The 23,797-nt window shown below is 35.9% G+C and overlaps 1 protein-coding gene across 2 annotated transcripts in view; it reads right to left on the bottom strand.

Moving 5' to 3' along the window:
• Positions 1-488: 488 nt before the first annotated feature.
• LMBRD1 (LMBR1 domain containing 1) overlaps positions 489-23,797 on the bottom strand; it is a 67,503-nt gene continuing 44,194 nt past the window's right edge. For both annotated transcript variants that reach the window (XM_059842657.1, XM_059842658.1), the window contains exons 10-16: positions 20,755-20,819; positions 19,911-20,013; positions 18,675-18,779; positions 18,087-18,236; positions 12,977-13,052; positions 2,596-2,687; positions 489-2,435 (exon numbers count right to left, since the gene is read on the bottom strand). In XM_059842657.1, coding sequence (XP_059698640.1) covers positions 2,316-2,435; positions 2,596-2,687; positions 12,977-13,052; positions 18,087-18,236; positions 18,675-18,779; positions 19,911-20,013; positions 20,755-20,819 — 711 coding nt within the window. In that variant the 3' untranslated portion in view covers positions 489-2,315. The remainder of the gene's footprint in view (positions 2,436-2,595; positions 2,688-12,976; positions 13,053-18,086; positions 18,237-18,674; positions 18,780-19,910; positions 20,014-20,754; positions 20,820-23,797) is intronic.

Below are 23,797 nucleotides of genomic sequence, written 5' to 3'. Positions count from 1 at the left end.
GCTTCTTCATAACTGCAATTAACAATGGGCTGCTTATAAACCTGATTAATATCTGGATAAAAAGATCTGGTATTACTGAGCCCTCCACTTAAAAAGACAAAGTCACAATTTCAAAGGCAGATTGCTGTATTATTGCATATAGATTATTTAGACAGGAAACAGAACTGGACTGGGGAGAAATTCCTGGAAATTAGGGAAATGCTAGAAACAGGAGAGAGCTGTAACAAAATGTACCTAGGCATTGGCCAGGCATCTTGGTCAGGGATCCCCTAGGCCTGCACACATCATGAAGCAGCTGCATGGCACAAAACCAGACCCTTCCCAACAATCTTCCCCAGATGAGCAGTGATCTGCCCAGGGCAAAGTTAGGGCAGAATGGAAATGACTCTGCAAAGCTGTGTTACAAACAAACGTGTAAGAAGCAAGTGACAATTTTTGGTTAAAACAGAAGATAACAAATGAATAAAACCCAGAAAGAAAGGACAACATCTGAGAAATTAACTTTATTTAAATTAGCTCATGTAAGTTTTCCACTAGGGCATCTACAAATAAGTATACTCCTAGTTCTTGCTAGGCTCTGGATGCAGCTTCCAGACAATCAACATCACATTCTACCTTCTGTTTGAATTACTTGAACGCCTTATAACTAATTCCTTGCAAGCTTCCCCAGTTGTCATGTTTAAATAATATTCAGCTAATTCTAGTCAGACAGCTCAGACTGCCTAGTCAAATTTCAGTACCTACTCTCAAGTGTTTGAATACATTTCTGTTCTTTCAATTGTCACATTGGTAGAAAACAGATTGATTGATATTAGTTGAGCAGACCTGACTCTGTATTTGCAGCTTATGAGCCACCTACAACACCAGGAGATGGACTCCAAGATCCATGTGGGTCCCTTCCAACTCAGCTTACTCTGTGATTCTTCCACATTGCCACATTAACATTTACATTAGTGGAGCAGTTGGCACAGAAGGCTTGTTAGAAGACATCAGGGTTTTTTTGTTCCTATAGTCCAAACATCAGTTCCCTGTGTTCCTGCACGACCTACACAACTCACCTAAGACCTCCTACAACAGTGAGCCTAAATTAGAAATTCCTGAGAGCCTGCTGTTCTGAAATACTGCAGAAATAGGCAGATTGTTCTTGAAATAACTTTAGTGTTTGCAAACATGAAAGCAGGACATAATATTAAGAACTACCCTACATTCTAATAGCTATTTAACAATTAGTCTTATAAAAAAGACTACCTAATACCCTTTCCATGTGCTTGCAGAGACTGCAATGTCCCTCAGGCAGCATTAGAAGCTTAAAACCCTGTCCTCGTAAACATTTTCTCTTTCAGAGTCTGCCAAAGGATATATGAAGACTTTTTTCATCCTTAGAAATATAGCTCAGTAACTGTATAGCTTAAATAGGATTAATTTACAAAGACAACACGAATGACAAATATTTCTGAACTGTGTTTATATAAACATATTGGTTTGTAAACAAATTGACAACATTTACTTTAAATATTGAAAGAACTTCAAACTAGACAATTTGCATTAAAGAGAAAAATAAGTTAAAAATTAATCACATCTTAATTATTCCATTGGTTATCAGGCACCTGGAAGTTTCAGAACTGAACATACTAAAACAATGCAACAGTGCTGAATATTGTAATTTACATTGTGATTTCCTTTGAGAGAGCAAAACCACCTCATAGTTACCTGAGGATTTCCATGGTAACTTTGTGGAAATCACAGTATAAAAATTACTTATTTTTCACAGACTGGAAACTCACCATTTAAATAATATTTTTGGCATACTTTAATGGAAAGTCTCTTGTTAGCTCTAGTTTTATGCAGAAATCCCAGCAAGACTAATGCAAACATTAAGTCAACTCCTTCTGAAAATGTAAACTTCATCCAAATCTTTCCTGCACTATTTGCACTGTTTTGCAGAATTTTAGTTGTATTTATGAATAAAAAAGTCCTACAAGTTAAGCATAAAAGTATTTAAGAAAACCTAAGCTAACAGAAAAGCATTGTGAATTATGAAAGTTACAACAGTTCATCAAATTATACATCAGAAGGCTACACATATGTTTAATCATAAAACAATATTTTCTATATATTACTTAAAGTCAGCTTCAACATTTTTTTTCATTTAACAGTGATACTCAAAGTGATATTCAGGTTTTTTATCCCTTTAAGTGAGTACACTCATTTCATTTATTTTTGCAGGTGCAAAGATGCTTTTCTGGATACAAGTTCCACATGGGCATGACTCTCAATGTAATTTTACATTTTTTCATCTTGAAGGCAAAAGGCTGTCAATGGTAATAAACAGACAGTTCATCATCACTCATATCTGAATCATCATCATCTACTTCACCTTCAATGACTGATTTCTTGCCTTTGCAGCATGAAACAATTAATCCAATTAAAAAGACCTGCAAATTTAAAGTAGAAAGCGTTACTGTTATTGAGTTCAGGAGCATATAAACGCAATATAAGTAAAAAAATCTGTAGTGTGGTGATGCCAATGATGCAATGACAACTACTATAAATTACCAAACTCGATTCAGAGGTCTCCAAATTCCAAGTACTTACAGCAATGAATGCCCAGTTCCCAAAGTAATAGGCTGCACTGAAGAACCAAAATTTATGAAGAAAGAGGTACGTCCGAGTGACAATACACTGATCTAAATTGAAAGGAAATAGTACTGATTAAGACAGAACAAAAAAATCAGCTTAATACCATATAGTAGGATAATATTCTAGCAACATTTAGCAATATTTAACTCTGCAGAACAATTACACTCTATTACATTTAATTTACTCTCCTACCATGAAGGAGGAGAAGAATTTACCCTACAACCAAGAATGTACACAAAAGAGACACTTGTTAAGGGGGAGTGACCGTGACAGGTAACACGAAGCTACAAGTTACATAAGTAACCCTACTACTACTGGGAACAATGTCTCATGCAGATGTGTCAATTACAAACTAGAATCAGTCCCAAAGGGAACTCACTTCCCATTTTATATAAACCACAGCCATACAAAGCAGGTTCTGGATTAAAACACACATTTCAGGACATTGAAAAACTGTGTCCCTACCAGGATTACACAAGCTTTGTAAAAAAATCAAAAGTCAATTAAATACATGTACACAAAAAGACTCCAACATGTACTGGGCCTTTTACAACACAAATAACAGAAGCCTTATTTGCACACAAGACCTGACTGTTCTGGTTAAAACATACTCCTCTAAAAATAAGAATATTGAAGTAAGATTTTCTGATGTGGCTGTATTTTTCTTCATTTTTAACTGATAGATTCTAAATTTAAGAACCACATCTCCAAGGAATTTTCAACACCAAGAGAGCAAAAAGGCTTGTATAGAACACAACCTGTGGCATTCAAGGGGTCATGCTAGAGGATGGTCAGCAGGACATGCAAGCCAGTTCATTAATCTCTCAGATGCAAGGAAGGGCATGCACTGAGTTCATGCTAAGGTAAAATATCAATTCCTGGTTGGTCTTTTTGGTTTTTTATACTATGCTTCAAACTCCACCTAAAACTCATTTCAGAGCAGGAACTGGTGTGCAAACATGTTGAACACCAGAGAAAGTAAGCGACCCAGAAACTGCCTGTTTGTCCCTCAGTTCAGACCCCAGCCTGGAAAATACTCCCCAGGTACAGTTGAAGTAAAGAGTTCCTGCCTTCCAAAGTTGTGAGTGATACACTACTTAGTTACATAGCTCACTTTTCACAGCCATCTAAGAAAGAAATGCTGGTGAAGTGAAGATACTTCAGAATTGCAGATAATACTGTCAACACCATATGCAGCTCTCCAGCTGGTTACTTGAATTAAAAAACAACTAAAAGACCTTCAGATGGCACTTTATATTAATTGGATTAAATAGATTATGATAAATATTTTGGAATAGTTTGACCTTGTGAGAATATTTCTATGCAACGTTACAAGAGCAGATAACTAAATTTTAGCTATTGTTTCTGAACAAATGTTACTTAATAGGCTGACATGACATTTTTCATTAAATGATTCCTCCATATGACTCAATGTAGAATAAGTTATAATGAATAGCCTAAATTAAGATAGCTACTTGCTATCCAGAATGCTCAATGTGAATATTAGATGTATCATGATCATGTGGAACAAAAGTACACATGGAAAGCTACCTCGCCTCCAATAAATACCTGCCACCATTTAAAAAAATACAACATATTCTATGTACATCTGTAGTGCTGACCAAAGAACAAAGCTAAACAGACATGATTCAAGACAAAACAATTTTTTTTAAAATAAAGAATGACAAGTACAAATAGTCATTACTACCAGAAGAGTCAACTATTTTTTGTTTTGAGTCCACTGATGAAATTTTTAATTATGGTCAGAAACAGTTACACCTAATGTACTATTACCAAGTCAAGGCTTCTTCCAGGAACTGAATTAGCTAGTTTATGATGGATTACAATGATAATTATATTCAAAGCCAAATATTAAAGCCTAAAACATGATCGTGTGCACTGAAAACTCAAAATGTGAGAACTTAGTGATGAGATCAGTCTTTTATATATCTCAAAACACAGTAAGCTTTCACAAAAGCATGTAGAAGGTAATAGTTTCTTAGGGGAGAGTTACAAATTGTTGTGAACAATGTAATTTATAAACATTGGCATTATTTGACAGTCAATACTATACACTTGTTTTACCTCTTTATTAATCAACCAGACAATGAAACATTAAATCCATCAGTCAAACTGGGGAGAAATAAAGAGCAGAGGTCCAACACACTAGATGGTCAGATTTAGGAAAGGGTTGTTTCCAAGCCCCTTGAAACAGTCCTCAAAGTTGAATGGAGACAGAAGCCCTGCACCTGGAACAAAGTGACACCATGCAATAGAGCAGGTTGAGGGCTGGCCAGATAAAATGCAACTGTGCAGAACATGATCTCATCACCCAGTAGACAAACAGAACATGTAGCTACCCGTGTTCATCTATAACCCAGAAATGTAACTGAATATCAGGCTTCACTATCTGGAATGCAGTGAACTCCACAAAACTGATCAGTTCTACCACTGTGACAAACTGCATCTGCAGTGGTGCCACTTTGGGCTGCCCAGTACAAAAGCAGCATTGACTTGAAGCAAATCTAGTGGACGACCACTGCAACAGGTTAGAACATACAGCAGACAATGAAGATGTGTTCTTCCAGCTTGAAGTAAAGGTGTTTGCAGGTGTGTCTTACTGCTGCCTCTGCTATCTAGTGGGGACTTACAAAGTATTAAATAAGATTCCTCCTAGACCTGCATAACAATAACAGATGACAGAGCTGCAGCGAGAAATACACCTATTAAATATTAGGAGAGGCAATCAGCATAGGTAAACATTGAAGCAGGCTATCCCTCAGAAATTCAAAGCTGGATAGATGTGAGCAACCTGCTCTACTTGCCCCTTGCTGGGGGTCTGGACCAGATTCCCTCTTAGGTCCAGTGTGTACTGAAAATCACTACATGAAGGTAGATATTGAGACAATGCAAATCTAAATAACAATGATATTTTTGGATGGAAAAGCCCAGAGCGAGAATGTTATCCAAAGAGAGATGAAGTCTATGTCCCCAGATTCAAGCAGAACTTAGTTTTACTTAAAATACACTCAAAACTACTTCCAAAGGAAAAGCTGCATCCTTACTGTGCTTGAACATCTAAGCACTGCAAAATTTCAGACCCTAGAAGTATTGAAAGCATAGCTTCAGGTGTCCAAGAATACTTATTTCATACAGCCTTGCTGCCAAAAAATTCAAAGCTTGCTATCAATAAATCACACTTTTTGCAAATCATTGCAAAAAGGAGCTGCTGTTTGAAGGTTCTAGGTATGGCTTTGTATCACAGATCAAATTGTTGAGACAAAGCAAGCTTCAGGAGTCTCTACAGGAGGATATTAACAGGTATATTAAAAATTTCCCCATTTTGTACCTATCATCTCACAACCTAACATCTTGATCAACATTTCATAGTGTTCAGGTCACTCCCGTGCTTCCAAAGTCCACAGAAGTTCATGGTAAAGACTGTATTTCCCATATCACTTCCACGTTTCTCTGGAAACAGATTCATGGAATGGCAGCAACAGCTGTCCCAGCCACAAATACAGGATTTTTTTTCTTTTCTTGTTGGCTAAACAGCAAAAAATGACTACACTCTTAATTGCCCCTTAGTCATTAGCTTCTACAAGTGTTTTTTTAATATACTATTTAAGCATATCCCCACTTATTCCATATTCTTCTCTGCTGTGATATATATGCACAAACACATATACATATACACAAAGAATTAACAGTGGCCTCATTCAGCTGCTGAGCCTGTCTTTGCACTTGACAATCCAGCCACTCCACTGCTGCTACTTCTCTGGTTTCACAAGCTAAAATGAATCACCTAAACAAAGCTTTTACAACTTTTGGGTTGTGACATCCCACACCAGTTCTCTCTCAGCTAAATTCTCCCAGAAACTGTTTAAATTTCAATTCATCGCTCATTCAGCTTTCAGAATAATGCCAGTATTAAACAGCTTAAGCACCACTTGCTTCAAGGTTAACTTTGCAATAAAATTACACCTTTGATCCCTTATCAGACTGAAAAGCATATTGGAACACATACTACTCACATATAGCAGGGATCTGAAAATATTTCCCAACTGGTTGTATGTAGCTACAATAACTCCCCACTTAGAGATGTGAATCACTAAGCTTCCAACACTTCAAGCTGACAGCACTTTGAAGTACTATAGAGCACAACAGAAGCATGAGCATCAAATCACTCAGATGTTAAACAACAGTTTGCAGCTATCTAAAATCTTCTAAAATCTAGGTCTAACATACAAGCCAAAAAAGCTGCCTGCTGTTTCATCCCAGTTGTCTGGCTCTGGCGCAGCTTCTTCTTGCTTAGCTGGAAGTGGTGGTGAGATAGCACCTAAATTAGACCCGTAAAGACCAAAAGTCTAGCCAGATTAGTCCAAAAAGCTCTCTCATTCAACAGAAGCTGCTCAGTAGGTCTGGAAACAAATCCTGACAAAGGAAAATATTTAGCAGGCTAAGGAGGAGCCAGAAACCTGGAAACCAGGAACTAATGAGGAGTCTGAAAAAGCTGTTTGGGACAAATTATTTAGAAAGCAATCTCTGTGTTTTTTCAGTGTTTTGAGCTACAGGTAAATTGTGTATGATACTTCTCATGGTCTATCTGCAAATCAAACACAACCTGATATAAAACTAGACAGATAGAAAAATGGTGTAATCAATGGGAATCAGTCTGGTTTTATAACAAATAGATCTGATTTTGTAACAAAAGTTACAAGTCTGGGTAACCAATAGCTATCTGCAGTTATTTTACAGTAAATGAACAACTGCAGCGGTCACAAAATTTCTGGATGATAATTACACAATATGAATGTTTACATTAAATGGCTCAAGAATTTTCAAGTCCCATCAGTGCTAGGAGGGCTCTATAGCATAAGGAGGCTTCCAGTGGATCCTTCAAGATTCTGCACCAAAAGAAGAAAAAAGTCCCTAATCACAGTTTCTTAATGCTAAATAATACAAATTATGTCCTATTGAGTGATCTGGGTGTCACATATTTTTCCCCAACAGTCAAATTTACATGAAGTGACATATATGAACAGGATTTGCATTTATGTATGAATTAAGGACTTAGTTGCAGAGAGAAGGGTCTGGATCTTACAACCAAGCACAAACAAACTTGAGCTAAACATAGCAAGAGTTTTCACTACTTCCCTCTATACATTCAGAGAGCCTGTCAATCCTTTTTTGGCTGTTTTAGATTTGGAGCTCATCCTAGCACAGTTATGGCATTATAATGCAAAATTTCATCCAGCTATAAGGCTTCTATTTCACTGTGGTTACAGAGAATCTGTGAGGGTGCCAAGATTTGCATATATTAACAGACTAGGTGAAAAACATTTAATGAGATTTGAAGAGCTAAACCTGCTAATCTCATTTTTCATAAATTTAAAGGATGACTTGATTTTAATTTTTCCTCAAGTGAGGAAACTACTAATGCTACAAGTCCATGTATAAAGTGAAAAGGTACAGCATTAGCCAAAAGCTACATCTGAAGCCACTTTACTTCCAAAGAGATAATGCCCAGTTTCTACAGGGAAGCAATAAACCATTGGATCAGCCTGCTGATGGAAAAAGTTTTCTCAGTGCTTTTGTTGAATGCAGAGATCCTTTGAAACATTGTGTACCATTCAGGTTAATTACATGCACTGGCCACGTGGGTTTAAAGACAAGTCATAATTGTTACTTCACACCTTTGAAGTGCCACCTGAAACTTGAAGTTCTTCAAGAGGCATTTTCTGAGTCTCCCTTGAAAACCTTATTTTTGAGTAACTTGAGGCAAACAATTCTTATTATTAAGATATAGCCAGTGATAAACATCAAAGTCAATACTCTAGTGATGAACAAAGATGTAAAACTCTACAAAGGAAGCAGCAGACAGCATAACCTACTACTTTTATTCTTATCAAAACCTCCTCCTTTAGGAAAAATAATTGTTGCAATTGACATATCAAGACCTTTGTGTCAGTGAAGAATGTATTACAAAAAGATATTTATAGCAGTCTTAGCTGTTCATATTGTTTACAGGTGCCAAACAGGGCTTTCTGTGCTCAGATATGCACCACTGTGCTTATCTATATGGAGTTCTTATGGTTATAGAGGACTTTGAAAGGATTATGTATAAGTATAGATTCAGGGTAAAGTACTAGTGAGGTCATTCACAAAGCAACAGGAAAATGTAAAGTACTAAAAAAATAAAAAAATAAAAATAAAAAAATTAAAACCTCATTGTATGTTAAGCATTTTGTAACTTTTTAAACTAATAATTTAGAACAACAGTTTGGAAGTGATAACCTACAGTCATACAATTCTTCATACAAAATTACTAATATTGAGGGTTCTGAGCAACTTGCTTGTGGTTTCCCTTTGCATATCTCCTGCATTTCTCTAGAAGAGAAACAGAATATGCTCCTGATTTGGCATTTGTATTTGGACTTCCTTTCCAGCTTGAGTAATGTCTACATCTTTATTCAGTCAAAAAGAAAGCCTGAGGTCCTGAAAACACTGACTTCTACCTAGTGTGTCTTAAAAGGTGGCACAGATCAAGTAATTCCAAAGCCTTAGAAATGAGGTGTTTTTTTTTTCTCACTTCAAACGTAGCTCCAAATCAGCACAGGTCTATGAAAAAGGCCTAGTAGATAGACTATACCCAGCATGTAACAGGCCTTGGGCAAGGCTCATTTCCTCAACGAAGGAAGAAAATCCAAGGGGGATTCAGACCAAGTTATGCATTTAAAGTGAGTGATGCTTAAAAACTAGATAGATCTTTTAATCTAGAAAGAGGCAGATAGTGTTTGTCAGATCTCATAGTTCAGGCTTGCAGCTGAGTCATTGGTCATTTACATTAAATCCCATTAACCTGTTAAGCTAAACCTATACCAAGTTTTCAACACATTAATCCTGCTGCAAGAGGCTTAATCAAATAATTGAACTTCTTTGCTTTACCTTATGCTCAACTGAGTTGAGGACTCAACATTTCAGCTATTAGCCTTGAAAACAGTCATCAATTGATATTTTTGCCCAACTGTATTGAACACTGAAAACTGAAGCTTGTTTTGCCTATAACAAATATAACTCATAAGAAAAATAACTTGCTGCCCCAAAAGATTACTTAAAAAGCCTTTTAAGTTAAACATCTTGCACAAAAGGTTTTTGTTCTGGTTAACTAAAAAAAGTACTTGACTTTAAAAGATGTACCCTGCTCTATTATTTTTTGTCTTCTATTCTGTTTCATGTAGTTACACTATAATGGCCCTTATCTGAGCATGAAACAAATTTACCTCCTGCATATCAGGAGTAAATAGAGACAAGCTTTGCTGAATGAAAGCAGATAACAATGCTAAATCATATATATAACTAGAAATACTCAAGAATGTGTTTTCTGTAAGTTTGCATTCTAACTGCCTCGTGTTTCTCCAGGAAGTTAAATTGTCCTTTGGACCAAACCAAACATTAGTTTGAAAGAAATCTATAGGAAACACTGCCCAATCCAGCCTGAAGTACAACTTGATTAGGTCTCTTCTACCATCTCAGAAAGAAAATGATAATTTACTTAGTAACAGTAAGTAGAGATCATATCTCCAACATCTGAGCATTCAGTAAGACAGCAGATTGCTATAAACTTATCTATCAGCACAGCCATTAAAAGGTCATTGCTTGCTTTATGTTTAAGGAAAAACACCTGTTAGAATTAAATCAGTTTAGGTGGAACAAAATTAATTGAGGAGACAAATCAACGTTTGCATTTAGTTACAGTTCATTGGTTTACAAAAATCCTAGTACCAAAGACGGGAATTCAAACTGCAAGAACTTGACCAGCCTTCTTTATCTTAGTTATTTGTATCTATTTATTTTCGCAAATATCTAACATCCTTAAAAAAAAGAGAAATTGTATTTAGAATTTTAGTTCCTACGTTTGAAATCTGACTTGTCAAGATGCTCTGTCTGATCACAGAAAAGAGTAACATCTATTTTTGATTAGTTTTGTTACCAGCTATTAAAAATTGCAGGTATTCCAAGGTAAGGATTACATCTCCAGTTTCTAAAACTGACTGGTTTAAACAATCATTGAAGTGCTTTCAGTGACGGAACTTTTTTTTAAAAGTTTATTGTTACAAAATAAACTTTTCTTTCAGTTATGAAAACACATGAATGGTCTGAATGTATTATCTGCAGTTAACACAATTCCACTTAAGCCTTTTGATCACATTGATATTCTCATTTAAGAAATATCCATCCATTTTCTACTTATACTAGCTCAGCACAGGACAGCATATCAAAATCTTCACCTCTTTTCTATTAAGAAAGGAGACCGTGACTCAGAGATAGCCATTGCAACAACATGATGACAAACCAAAGCCATCATTTACACAGACCAACTTCTGTTCAGTACATCAGAAGACTAATTTTAAGCATCAGAGTATTGTTTCCATTGATCAAAGTAAACTAATAAAGAAAATCATGTAAAGTATTAAAAGTATTCAAAAAAATTCAAGTATGGGTGGAATTGAGTAAGTTCATTTAAATCCAATCTCAGTTTCTAAAATTCAGCAGATTCTGAGGAAATCAGACTATTTTAATTTCTCTCACAAAGGTCAAAACTAACAAGCTTATCAATGCCTGTGAGTATATTGTGCTTTCAGCAGATACTGGCCTAGTCAAGAATCTGCTTACAAGAAACAAAGATCTGTACAACTTGGACAAAAGTGATCTCATTTTGAAAGGCAACACCTGCTCTTCTAAATTTTATTTTTTATTTTTATATTTGTTATATTATATTTTATTTCTTAAATTTTATTTTTATATTCTATTTTATTTTTTATTTTTAATCATAAAACCAGGACAACTTAAACATGAATTGAACCATTATATTTGTCAAAATATCTGGATACGGGGCGGGGGGGTGTGGAAATCACCCTGGGGAAATGCTACGGACCACCAGGAACAAGACTAACACATATACTAAATTTGAAGATAAGCACAATAAATTTGAAGATAAATACAAGGGAATTGCCCTGTAGAAGAGACCTGGCTTGACAGACTAGGAACAAAGAAGTAATGGTCCAGTTACCTCTATAATACAAAAATAAATTAAGTTTCATATTTATTTTCCAATTACAAAAGTAGAGAAAAACTGAGTCGCTGCTAAGAACTTCAAGAAGCAGTCAAAAATCAGGTGTTACAGAATACTGATAAGAGGGGAACACAGGACCACTATTGCTCTTTTCTATGAAGTAACACTGTAAAGCATTTTCATAAGGACTGAAATGCACATGCTGTTCATACAGAGGAGCTGAAAGCTGGCCAGAGTAAGAATAACTGAAGGCTTGGGTTTAAAAAAATCTAGACCATTCTGAAGGCTATAAATCTTATGCTGAGATCACTGTTAGCAATCAATATGACTGTGACCTTAAAGAGTACTATCAGTATTGCAGTGGATTCTGCAATTCAAACTGTGAAAAAACTGTACATATGCAGAGTGAAAGGAAGTGTAAAGGAACACTGCAAAAAATAGAATTATTTCAATTAGCTTCGTTTTTAATAAAACCAGGCTAAAAGTCATTCACTGCCTTACTCAAGTTTCATAGAGGAATAAGCACTGAATAAAATGTTACTAGTCTCTCTCTCAAAAAGAAAAAAAATCAACACTAAAGCCCACATACATAGAAAGTCAAGGAAGATTCCAGCATTATTCATCTGCTTGCTAGTCACTACTTAATTCCAGAATAACCACAATACATCTTCTGTCCAAATAACAGTCAAAAAGGGGGCATTTAGTAATACAGCTGAGAAAATTTATCATTCCCTATAATTTCCAGCATAACTCTAAGAGAATTAGAGAAAAATATATTTCTAGTTCTACTGGTATTGTTGCTCATGGAAGAGCCCACATTTACATCTCATTAAAATTATGTAATTCTCTTATCTGTAAGTTTCCACTGAGAATCTCAAGTTCCACTAAAAAGCTCAGGCCTTCATTTTGCTGAGTACCTTGAGAGACCAAATAGAATACTTGTCTGCCTGTTTGTATGATAAACAGACACAATGAAGTGTACTTTCAATGCTAAGCTATTCACCAGCTGGGGTTTATTTTTAAGATCTTCTACATACACATTAAAGCAAATGTGAGATTTTAAAGTTAACTGGAATGCTTTGTTACCCATGGTTTCTCCTAAAAATAGTCAATCATTCCTTCAAATGAATAAAGTAAGCTTTAACTATACATCAAAGCTTCATTTTAGGCAAATGAAAACCATGAAGACAGATTAAGCTGCTTATTACAGCTGAGCATGCACCTATCACATTGGAAATAAAAGGAACAAATTTATCTTACCTTCAGGTGCATCTGCATCACAGTCTTTAGACACAAGTGTCACATTCATTGGCTGACCATCAATTGTCTTATTACTCTGCATTATAAATACAGAAAATTAGTACATTAGTCTACCAAAAGTGCTCTTCCATAGACAATGATAATGCAGAAACCAAATATATTTTCCAGTGAATTAATTTAAAAAGCTCCTTAAATCTCAGACAATTCAAAAGAATTATTTTTGAACAGCATAAGCACAGTAAGTGTGAGCAGTAAAACAAGAATATTTTTAAGTATGATTTCTTTAACAAAACAATTAATAGCTTGTGCTCTTTTTGAAGACGTGTGAAAAATATATTTGAACTCTTAAATGAAACCTTTTAACCTTCCATAAAATTAATTTGAAAATCAACTTTGGTGATGAAGACATCACAGAATTGTTTGAATTGATAATGATACTGAGTACAGTTTACTTCTGGTCTAAAAGCCAGACAGTAGCATGCAACATGCCACAGCAGAAGAAAAATTATGCTTAAGTGAACTACTGAAAACCCAAATGTACCTGCTTAAATGTCCCAAATCTTTGGAAAACTGACCCTTCCAGGGAAAATGAACTCTGTGCTCCACATTTTTGAACAATCAGCAAATAATTTTAGCAGAGTCCAATATAAATCCTTAGCTCTGCAGTGATATTTTTATACCCTGATTCACTTTAAAGGGTCACATACCTACTTGTACTTACTTGCACCCTCATGATTTCCTAAACAGAAAAGCCTCTAAAAAATCAGTAAGAGTCAACACCTTTTCTTTGGACTGAAATAAGTTTCTTAAAACATACCAGCAATCAGTACAAGCCAGCATGTAAAACTAAGTTCTAACTTCTTTAAGGAAGTTTATCAATATTAATCAAATTCAGCTTTCACTTTGTACAGTCAAGAGAAACAACTCAGTGTCTATGCAAAAAAACAAGCAATTTGTACACACAGTAAATTTTGTCTCATGCAAGGCCATGAAAGTGGGGCAACTGCCTTAAAAAAATGGATCTAAAATGAATATGACTTAGTCACAGGGATCAGTAACAAAAGAGAATGTGCAGACAAACAACAGGGTAAGAACAGAACACATGAAATTCCAATCATTCAGCGTACATTTAGCAGTTTCCCATCTCCAGAATATATTCCAGTTGACTGTCACTATTCCAGCTTACACTGCTCAGTCACAGCAAGCATTTCTTTCAAGGCAACAGTATCATGCCTTGTAAAATTCCATGGAACACACCAAAAGCACAAAACAACCACAACATAGCCATTTCAAAGTTTTGTCTTCCTTATCTTCATTCACTTTACCATATTAACAGAACTTTAAATATAACAATAGCTAGACCTATGGGCTTTCTTTGACAACATCTATGCTTTTTTCCAGGTCTTATATCACTGTTCTCCATGAACATTCCTATACCTTCAGACATTTTTAGTACAAGTGTTGCCAGACTAAAACTTTAGTGTTCTGTTATCCCATCTACTCCAAGGCTGAAAACAGGATGCATCAAGGCCAAGCACAAGACAAAACTACGGACAGTAACTCAGTATGTGTGCTTCAAGAACTGACACATTTTGGACATTTCAGAAAATAGCAAGCTATTATATAGAGGGTTTGGATACAGCATCTTACACCTACATGATTAGTTTGGGCTTATGTTAAGGATCAAGAACTGGAAAAGATCTGTTTCCACACTGAGTCATCCAAGGGATGATACTTCTGGATTCCTGCTGCTAACAATGGAGATGCTCTGGGTCCTGCAATTTAGCTCCACTCCTTCAAATTATTCATGTGATGACTGAAGAAAGAAAGTGATCATTGCTGTTCTGGTCGCCAGTCAGGGAAAAGTACCCATGCTGCTTATGGCAAGTACTGGCTTTTTAATTCCTGTCTGGGTCAATTGAGACTTAAAGGTCCACTGGGGACAAGTATCAGCAAGCAGTGGTCTTTCTTTCAGAGAAAGGCAAAATAACCCTTGGCCTTTGCTAGAAAGCTAAGTAACCTAGATGTGGATACTATTCTTTCTTTGTGAAAGGTTATGAAAAGAGTAATTGCTGATTAACAGCTAAGACAAATTGCTTCAAGAGGTAAAGCTAAGCTATCCTTGTTCAACTTTCATAGCTCTTCAGACACCAAAGTCCTACAGAGGGATTCAGTTGGTATGGGCACAACATCCAGAAGAAATTTGCAAAAGTTTCCTACAGACACCACAGCTGAAGACACTTTTGATGAATATGGGTCACAGGCTTTGAACACACCAGTGCTCAGAGTTAATAAAGCAAGTAGCCCAGGTTTAGTTAATGTTAATTGCCTCACAAAAGCTCCACTTTCATATATATATATATTCAGTTAAAAGGAAAAGTTACCACAACTTCCAAATTAAAAGCTCTTGCCAAGAGTAACAGTCTCCAAAGGAAACAGCCCAAGATTTAAATAGGAACATAACCTATCCCATGCATTACTATAGGTTGTGATAACAACTTAGCTTGACACATTACTAGATTTGGAATTACTGTAGAGCAAAGCAGAGGGGGGAAGCGCTCCTTTTACACAGTCTATGAGCCACCAGACTGTCATACACATGTTTATCAGCCCATCCATCCACTAAGCATTCCTGGAATAATGCTCATTTATTGCTTGGTTCTTACTCACTGTTGGTTACAATTGTGTTATTCTAAAGGATGAAATCAACTGTAGTGTGAGAACACAGTGAAAACCTGGACTGTCAAAACAAGCTGCTGCACTGGGTTCTCAGGTTCTCATCATCAGGAAGCTTGCTGTGCCTAGTTCACTTGCCCTGCTCCTGATTATGCTCCTGGACACCCCTAAAGCCATAATCACCAACTCAATAACTCTGAAGAACCTCCTCATTGCTACCTCCAGAGAAAAATACCTTGCTTCTCTTCATTCCCAGACTCCATCTCTCCTCACTTCAAAATATCACAATTTAGCATCCAGTTTCCAAGGCAGGCAGACACAGAAAATGTTTCTGGTACATTCTGAAATACTCCTGGAGAGGATGTTTCCAGAAAACCTTGTGTCTATTTGGTATGCCAGGGAAGCCCAGATGTAATTTACCAGCACATTCTTTATGTCTCATGTTATTTTAACAATAAAACCAGTTTCTACTCAAATTAGATTATGCACTTGAAACATAGCTCTTTGAAATGAGACATAACCTGAAGATTCAGGATGGCTATCTTGACCAGAACATTTTGTAATCCTATAAACAGAAAGTTACAGCTCTACTTAACCATTCCAGCTAATCCTTCTTGCAGTGCTGACCAGGATTATATTGCAATAGCCACAAGAATGACAAGAGCCTTTCTTCTGCTGTGCTCTATTCTCTTGACCCTTTTTTCTCAGAAATTATATATTTTCCTTCAGATACTTCTTGGCATAAAAAGCTAACATGCAAGTGTTTGTTAATTCTCAATCCTTCTGCCTCCCTTAATATACACACAATTTTATTAATTTCATTTGTAAAGCAAAACAAATTGCTAGCTACAGCCTTTATTATTTGTTTTTCTCTTCAAATCTTCCATGCTATCTATAAACTTTATCACAAAGTTCTATGTAAACACACCCAAGCTGACTTTCATCTTAGTTTCATGCTACTACTACCCTAATTCTGACAAGTTGAGCCAATGCACACCTAAGCATGTTTATTTTGTGTTAGGTATATTTAGCATAAAATCTAATAAAATGCATTACACTTCCTAAATACCAAATATTCACATTCCCTACAGTGATTCTACTACTATGCTTGGATTGGTATCAGGATGACCAATTGCCCATTACCAGATAATTCAAATGTAAAGACATCAGTAAAGTAGCATTTACTGAGACCTCCACTTCCTGCAGTGACAATCCTACCACAACAACACATTTAAGTTGAGCAAGTTCCTCTTCTCTAGCCTATTTAACACTATTCTGATTTAAATTTCTCCGTGTAATCCTTTTGTCCCAAGAATTTTGTATCCACAGTTTAAACTAAGAGAATTGATAGTAATAAATTACAAAAATTACTAATTTGTTGCAGCTCAAGGAAGTCAGCAGGTGTTTGGTTTGTAAAGCAGGTGTGTTCTCCTCCCACAGGAATATCCTCACAGAGAATTACAGAGATATTCCAAAAGCTCAAAGCAGCATCCAATCACTTCAATCTCATTTAAATCCTTTATTTTGACCACTCCAGCTCAACTGTTTTGTCTTTGTGACACTTAAACATCAAACAGCACACCAAGGGATCTTGAATTCACTGTGCCTGAATAAGCAACCAGTTCATAACCCAGTTAGTTGTCTACATCTGCAAGATCAGATCTAATGAACTCTACCCCTGTAAGATACCAGACCTTAATAAACAGCCATCCATGAAACCTCTCAAGACGCTTCTGATATGTAACTTGGAACTTCCCCAGAAATATGCAGGCTACCCCTCAAACAAAGATGCAATATAATAATTTGATTCTTCAGGTACATAAGATGAAAGACTTAAAAAATCAAAACCTTGAAATACACAAAAGTCCAATAACAAAAGCAGAGATTACATTTTAATTGCTTAATGCTGTAGAATATTTTACAGTGCAGGAACTGCATGGAGTTTCATGAAGCTGGACAGTCCAAAGTGCCTGAAATGTGATGAATGTGCACACACTTAGTTCCCCTCAGTTTATTATTTTCTACTGTACCAAGTTACCTCTGTCATGAAAAAACATCAACTGTGGAACAGTATTGATTTCATTCTGTACACAGCCTTACACATTCAAAATAATCCTCCCTGCAGTCACTCAGCAACCTAAGCAGACCAGTACAAAATCAAGTGGAAGCTAACAACTGTCTTATCAGAAGGAGTAAAACAAACCTCAGTTTCACACTGTCTTGAGATGACTAAGTCTTAATTTCTTGAGAAATTAAGTTGTGTCATATATAGTGCAATCAGTTTCTGGCTTGTGTATTACCAAGAGCCCTACTAGTATTTAAAAACCTGCCTAACAAAATCTCTTTGAAAACTGAAAATGCATCTGACTTTTAAAATTTCTGCAAACAGTACATTTTTAATACAGAAAATAAAATTTTAAAAAAAGCATCTTACCTGTACCAGATATTTCTGGCTTCCATACATTACATACTGTGGGGCAAGACTGTAAATCATGTAACTTGTATGAAGAACTATCAACAGAAGTATCATACAGAGAAATAAGAGTGCTTGAGGTCGAGTTTTTCCTCGTCTGATTTTATAAAGCTAAAATCAGAAAAACAAATATTAACACAATGAAATAGCTCTTTTTTTCTGAAGGCATTCAGTAACCTCCTTAGTGCAAATAAGTTTTAATTCTACTGCCAGTAGTGGGAGGTTTCTAAAATTATCTTCTGGCAACTTAATTCCAGTGGTTCAAAGCAGGCTTTCAGGTATATTTACCTAAATTTCAAAGCAAAGCTATTTAACCAAATTAAGTTCTATTAGTGTTAATGGCCCAAAAGTCTGATAACTTGGTAAAATGAAACACCTTCCAAAAGCAGTGCAAATGGTACAATAGGCTTTTAACACTCATTAGGCATACAGATAATGCTATTGGCAATATCCCACATTTATGAAGCAATAGAAAAATCTTAAATATATTCAAAAGTACATATTTTTTAAATATCTTAGTATTAGAAACTAACTCTTAAGGTCATTTACCCTTGTCCAGAAGAACCATATTCCCATATTTCGAATCCCTGCCATTGAAGTGAAGATAAAGTACATAACAATGGTTGTGATAAGAATATAATCAAGTGGAAAAACCTAAAACAAGAACACAAGCAGTTAAAAAGACAAGGAAAACAGCTCTTCTCCCACTCAACACTAAGTAGCTTCTACTTCTATAGCTTATAGCTGAGGTAGTCAGAGTCCTATTTTACATAGCTGACTCCAAATATAGCTAACATAGCTTCCTGCTAACAGAGCTTGGACAATTAATCTGGAGAAAGCATTAAGCATTTTTATTAATTTAAGACATACCTTAATTTTGAAGTGTTATGCATTTTTAGACCAAGAAATACCTATTTATTTTAAATACACCCACTGAATGACAAGTCCACAGTGGCAACAATTATTTTAGGACTGCATATTTGTGACTGTTTTTCTGATCATATTTGCATACAAAACTTATATTTACATTAATAAAAGCTTGAGATAATATTGCTGCTGAACACTACTTTTCTCAGTGAACTACAAGCTTAGACATCCACTAGTTTTAAAAGCTGTGGGGAAGCAATGCATTGTGCTGACCTATTAGACCAACAATACAGGAATACCTCAGCTGGAGGGCGAATAGAACACTGGCTTAATATTAAAGCTTTTCTTTTTCTCAGTTTACTCATCACAAACTCAAATTTACATGTGTACTTGTTGCCTTCCAACTCTACTGAAGTTAACTGTATGTGTTTACGTTGGGTTTGCTTCCAACACTAATGCCTTACTATAACATAGCCAATGTTGCATATTTTTCAATGGGCAATATATTAAAAAGCAAAAAGCTGCATTTACTTAAATAAAAAGGCCTAAGCTATCCAGTGCATCATCTAGAATGTATGTAGAACACATGACAAAGTTGTTTTTATTCTGTGCATAGTAGCTACAACTATGCACAGAATAAAAGATTATGCATGAAATACAGACTAGGCTGTCATTCTCTGTTGCCACTGTATTATCATCACATCAAAATCAGTTTCAAGCACCACCTTCCTTGCCCAAACAAGATTCCATTCACCCAAGATTTTCACATCAGCAGCTAGTAACTAAAAATGAGGAAGTTGCCTTGCTTTTATTGAACACACATTTAGACAATAATGTTTTAATGAATTATTTGGGGAGAAGATGAAAAGGAAATGGAAGAGCATCCTTACATATGTGTATCACCACTTCTTTACTTACTCTTTGAAGAACTGGCAACAGCATATTCAATGGATTGGTCAGATTAGTTCCTAGAATTATAAATCCTGAGTCGAAGCCAGCTGAATGGAGAGCTTTGTCCAAACTGCAGTAATTAGAAAAACTAGGTAAGTACTGTGGTTCTCCCAGAGCTTTGTCTTTAGTTTTAAAAGAGCAACTCGAAAGAAAAAGAAGCCAAACTGAACTAATCCCAGAGAGTGACAGCTGTCTAAAATCTATACAGACACATGCTTTGCTTTACCACACTCACTGCACTTGTTCTGTAAAAGATATATTGATTTCTGCATCTCCTCAGCATTTTTGTTTTTCCCTAGTTTGGGTCATTTTCCCAGTCTAATAGATCAAAAATGCCAATATTTGAGACCTTTGGTTAGTGTCAATCCACATTGAAATCTATCAGATTTGTAGCTGGCTATGTTGCTTTTGACACCATAAAACCATTTCAATGTAATGCACATCAAAATGGATTAAACATGTAATTTGCTGCAAGATTTTAAGCACCTATTAACCAGTCAAAGAACTACCTGCAATAAGACTCATTCAAGCAAGCAGAACACTTCTGTAATCTGAATTAAAACTTCCTGAACATATATACTTAATTTCTCTGCTGAATCAGAACTGTTTCCCACCTGAAACATGTTCTTTCTTCAGATTGTTTTGGTACATTTTGCTCCATTTCAATATATACTATTATAATGTCAAGTGCAGCTCTACTGATAAATGTAACATTGAAAAGGAGGGGGCTGAGGCAAACCACCCAAATTTTTATATTAGAGCAGAAACTAGGTAATTTAAATGGTCAAGGAAAATGTTGAAATGCACTTACTTGGACAAGAACAGAGACACAGTGAAGAGCAATGCCACAATGATGAAGAACACTCCCCACACAATCTACAAGTAAAAATTTAAAACAATTTAACTGAAAGTGTTTGCAGTTGATGCAAGAAGTGAACACTTGCCTTAGTTTCAATAACAAACTAATGATCTTGGAGCACTTCAGAGCTTAAATACACTTGAAACAGTAACTTCTTCATAAATACTTGAGAGAAGCGCTCACAAAACTTTTATCATGTTAAACGTAGTTTGTCAAGTACATCACATGCTCTAGTGTAATACAAAAATCTACCCCAATGTCAAAAGTGACATTAAGAAAAGAGATGACACATTACATTTAACAAAAATTGCATTTAGCAGAATTCACAACCTTTATTCTCTATATTATGTGGAAAACCGTAACCATGTACATGCGTGTAGGTTTAATTAAAGAAATTTGAGATTGGTGCCTTGACCACCCACACGTGCTCACCTTCCAACAGGAGGCAACCTGAGCACATCCCACCCTTCCTGAGTAAAAGCTCCTTTCTGTAGCACCATTCTAAAACCCACAACGACCAAGACACTTGGGAGTGATGAAAAACTCAGCCAAGCCCAAATGCCAGGTCTCCATTAAAACACAGAAAAGTGTTTTTATTATGCCTACTAAATACAGCACTCAAGTCAGGAATTGATTCTCCAAGCTGTCTCAGCCAGAACACTTTGTACTGTGTTTCTTGGATTATCAGCAAGTTCATGAAACTATTCTCCTTCCTTCTGACAGGTTTTCTCCCTCACAGTCTTTTCCCCAGGAGTTTAGGGGATGATACACAGAAGAGAGCCCTGAGAGGAAAATCATTCAGTTACAGTTCCAACAGTTTCACTGTATTTTCCTAGAAACCCTATTCATGGAATGCCATCAGATAAGTGCACTGAATTTCCCAAAACAACATTTTCAGATTGCTAGACCTGAGACCTAAACAGAGTAATTTCAAAATTCTATATGCAGGTACACAATGCACAGTCTTCCATGTGAATGAGGGAGTTTCACAGTTTTATTAGCCTCAAAACTAGCACACAACCATCATGAAAAGGTTAAGAACTTTATTACAGCTGCTCATTAAAGACTCTCAGAGATACAATGTTATTATTGTTCATTAAATTCTGAAGATAAACTTCCATCTGCAAACTCTAACAATATTAGAACATCATTTGCAGAACAACTCAAATTATGTAGGTCTTATTAGATATAGATTAAGAGAATAATATCAAGGTAAGTATTAAGTTTTGCATTTCCACATTATTAAATGTACTAAGATTTTACCTCTCCACAGCAAACTCCTTCTAGGTATTAGCTGTATGGGAAATAGATATTGAAAACCAATAGAGACCAAGAGTCTGAATCTCATAATTCTTCACTACCTTCTGCCAGCTATGCCCACTAGACAGGTATTTTTATCTTCTCTGGAATATGCCTGTCTTCTAAATGTTAGATGTCACTTCAGAAATGTTAGGGTTAGGGGTTTGCCTCCTATCTCTGCTCCCAGATCAGTCAAGCTAAGCTATTTAATCTGTGGATAATTCTGAAGTGTTACTAAGATAAAAATGGAATTTCAGACTTAATTTACTCCAAGCAGAAACAATCCACAAACAGTTAGTACTTGCTTAAAAAGCCTCAAAAATAACTTCCAAAACTTGTTATGATTCATCCTATAGACAGACACCAAGCTCAGCAAAAGAAGTGCTGCTCTAGTGAATGGAGCAAGACATTCCTACCCCAGCCTGTTAAGAGGACTATGCTGGAGCAAATTACACTGAGCCCATGGAGAGCCCCAGATCAGAACAAGAGAATATTTTCTACAGGAAGCTGCAGCCTACAGAAATCCCACATGTGCTTCTGACAGGAATGACAGTTCATGGAGTCCACTCATACACAACACAAAGTGTGAAGACAAATCAACAGCAGAGCAGAGGTTTTATGGACTGATGGCAACCCCCTATTCTCCTCTGTGCCACTCCAGAGTCAGAACAAAAGGAGTTGAGCCTTGGAGAGAGTGGGCATCTCTGCTCACCGAGATCTCAAAACAGAGCACTTGACTTCCTTTATTACCTTAGGCATTTCCAGTTTGCTCCCAACAGCTGTGAAGTACACCATGAAAATATAGATGCAATACAGCCCATATATTGTTGTTGAGCAGGTTTCCGTGTTTCATATCCCAGAGTCTTGTTGATATATTGAAAAAACATAGCTATGTGCTCTGGAGTTTGTTTTCCCTAAAAAAAAAATCTTAAAACTCCTACAGTATAGGACATTACTCTTGTTGCTGAGAGTATCAGAAAGCATAAGAATCCACAAAGAAGGAAATGTCACATTTTGTAGAAAGAAATTAGACTAATTCAACATTACTCAACAACTTTATGTTGACCAAGATTCAATTCCCTGGGATCTTAGGATGTGCAGCTTTGGACTGAATTGAAAAACTAACAGGTTCATTTTTGACTTAGCTTTGAGTAAAATAATCATCAAATGAGGCTTTCTACTTAAAGAAAAAAGTTTTGCCTTTAACAACAAATCACATGCTCATAGATACTTAGCAGTAATAAAACAATTAAAGCAAGAGGACACTACACAAAGACAATATGATAACAGAAGTTTTAATGTAGACACTATGCTAGCACTGTAAAAGACCTTGAAGATTAAGTGGAATTCCTAAATATGTTATTCTGTTCTGTTAGTCCCAATGAGAACCTGCAACTCCCATAAATTGACCATCCCAAATACAAAGCAGAAAAAGGATTCTCTATCTAATACTTGCTTCACAGGAAATGGAATTTTTCTTGAAATCTGAGAAGCAGACACATAATTGAACAGTAATACCAAAATTGAAGGCACTGAAGGTGAAAATGTTGTAAAACAGTAAGCAAATCTCCAAGATACTTTCTGCACTTCTACATCGAACAGAAGTACTACACATGGATATCAAACAGATTTTCATCTTTTTTTAAAGCCCAGCTGAACAATTCACAAGTTAGTTACATATCTGCAAAGACATCCC

Source organism: Haemorhous mexicanus, chromosome 3, assembly GCF_027477595.1.
Source record: "Haemorhous mexicanus isolate bHaeMex1 chromosome 3, bHaeMex1.pri, whole genome shotgun sequence".
Lineage (NCBI taxonomy): Eukaryota > Metazoa > Chordata > Aves > Passeriformes > Fringillidae > Haemorhous > Haemorhous mexicanus.
The sequence above is the reverse complement of the archived record's forward strand: the minus strand, read 5'-3'. Positions and strand labels throughout refer to the sequence as shown.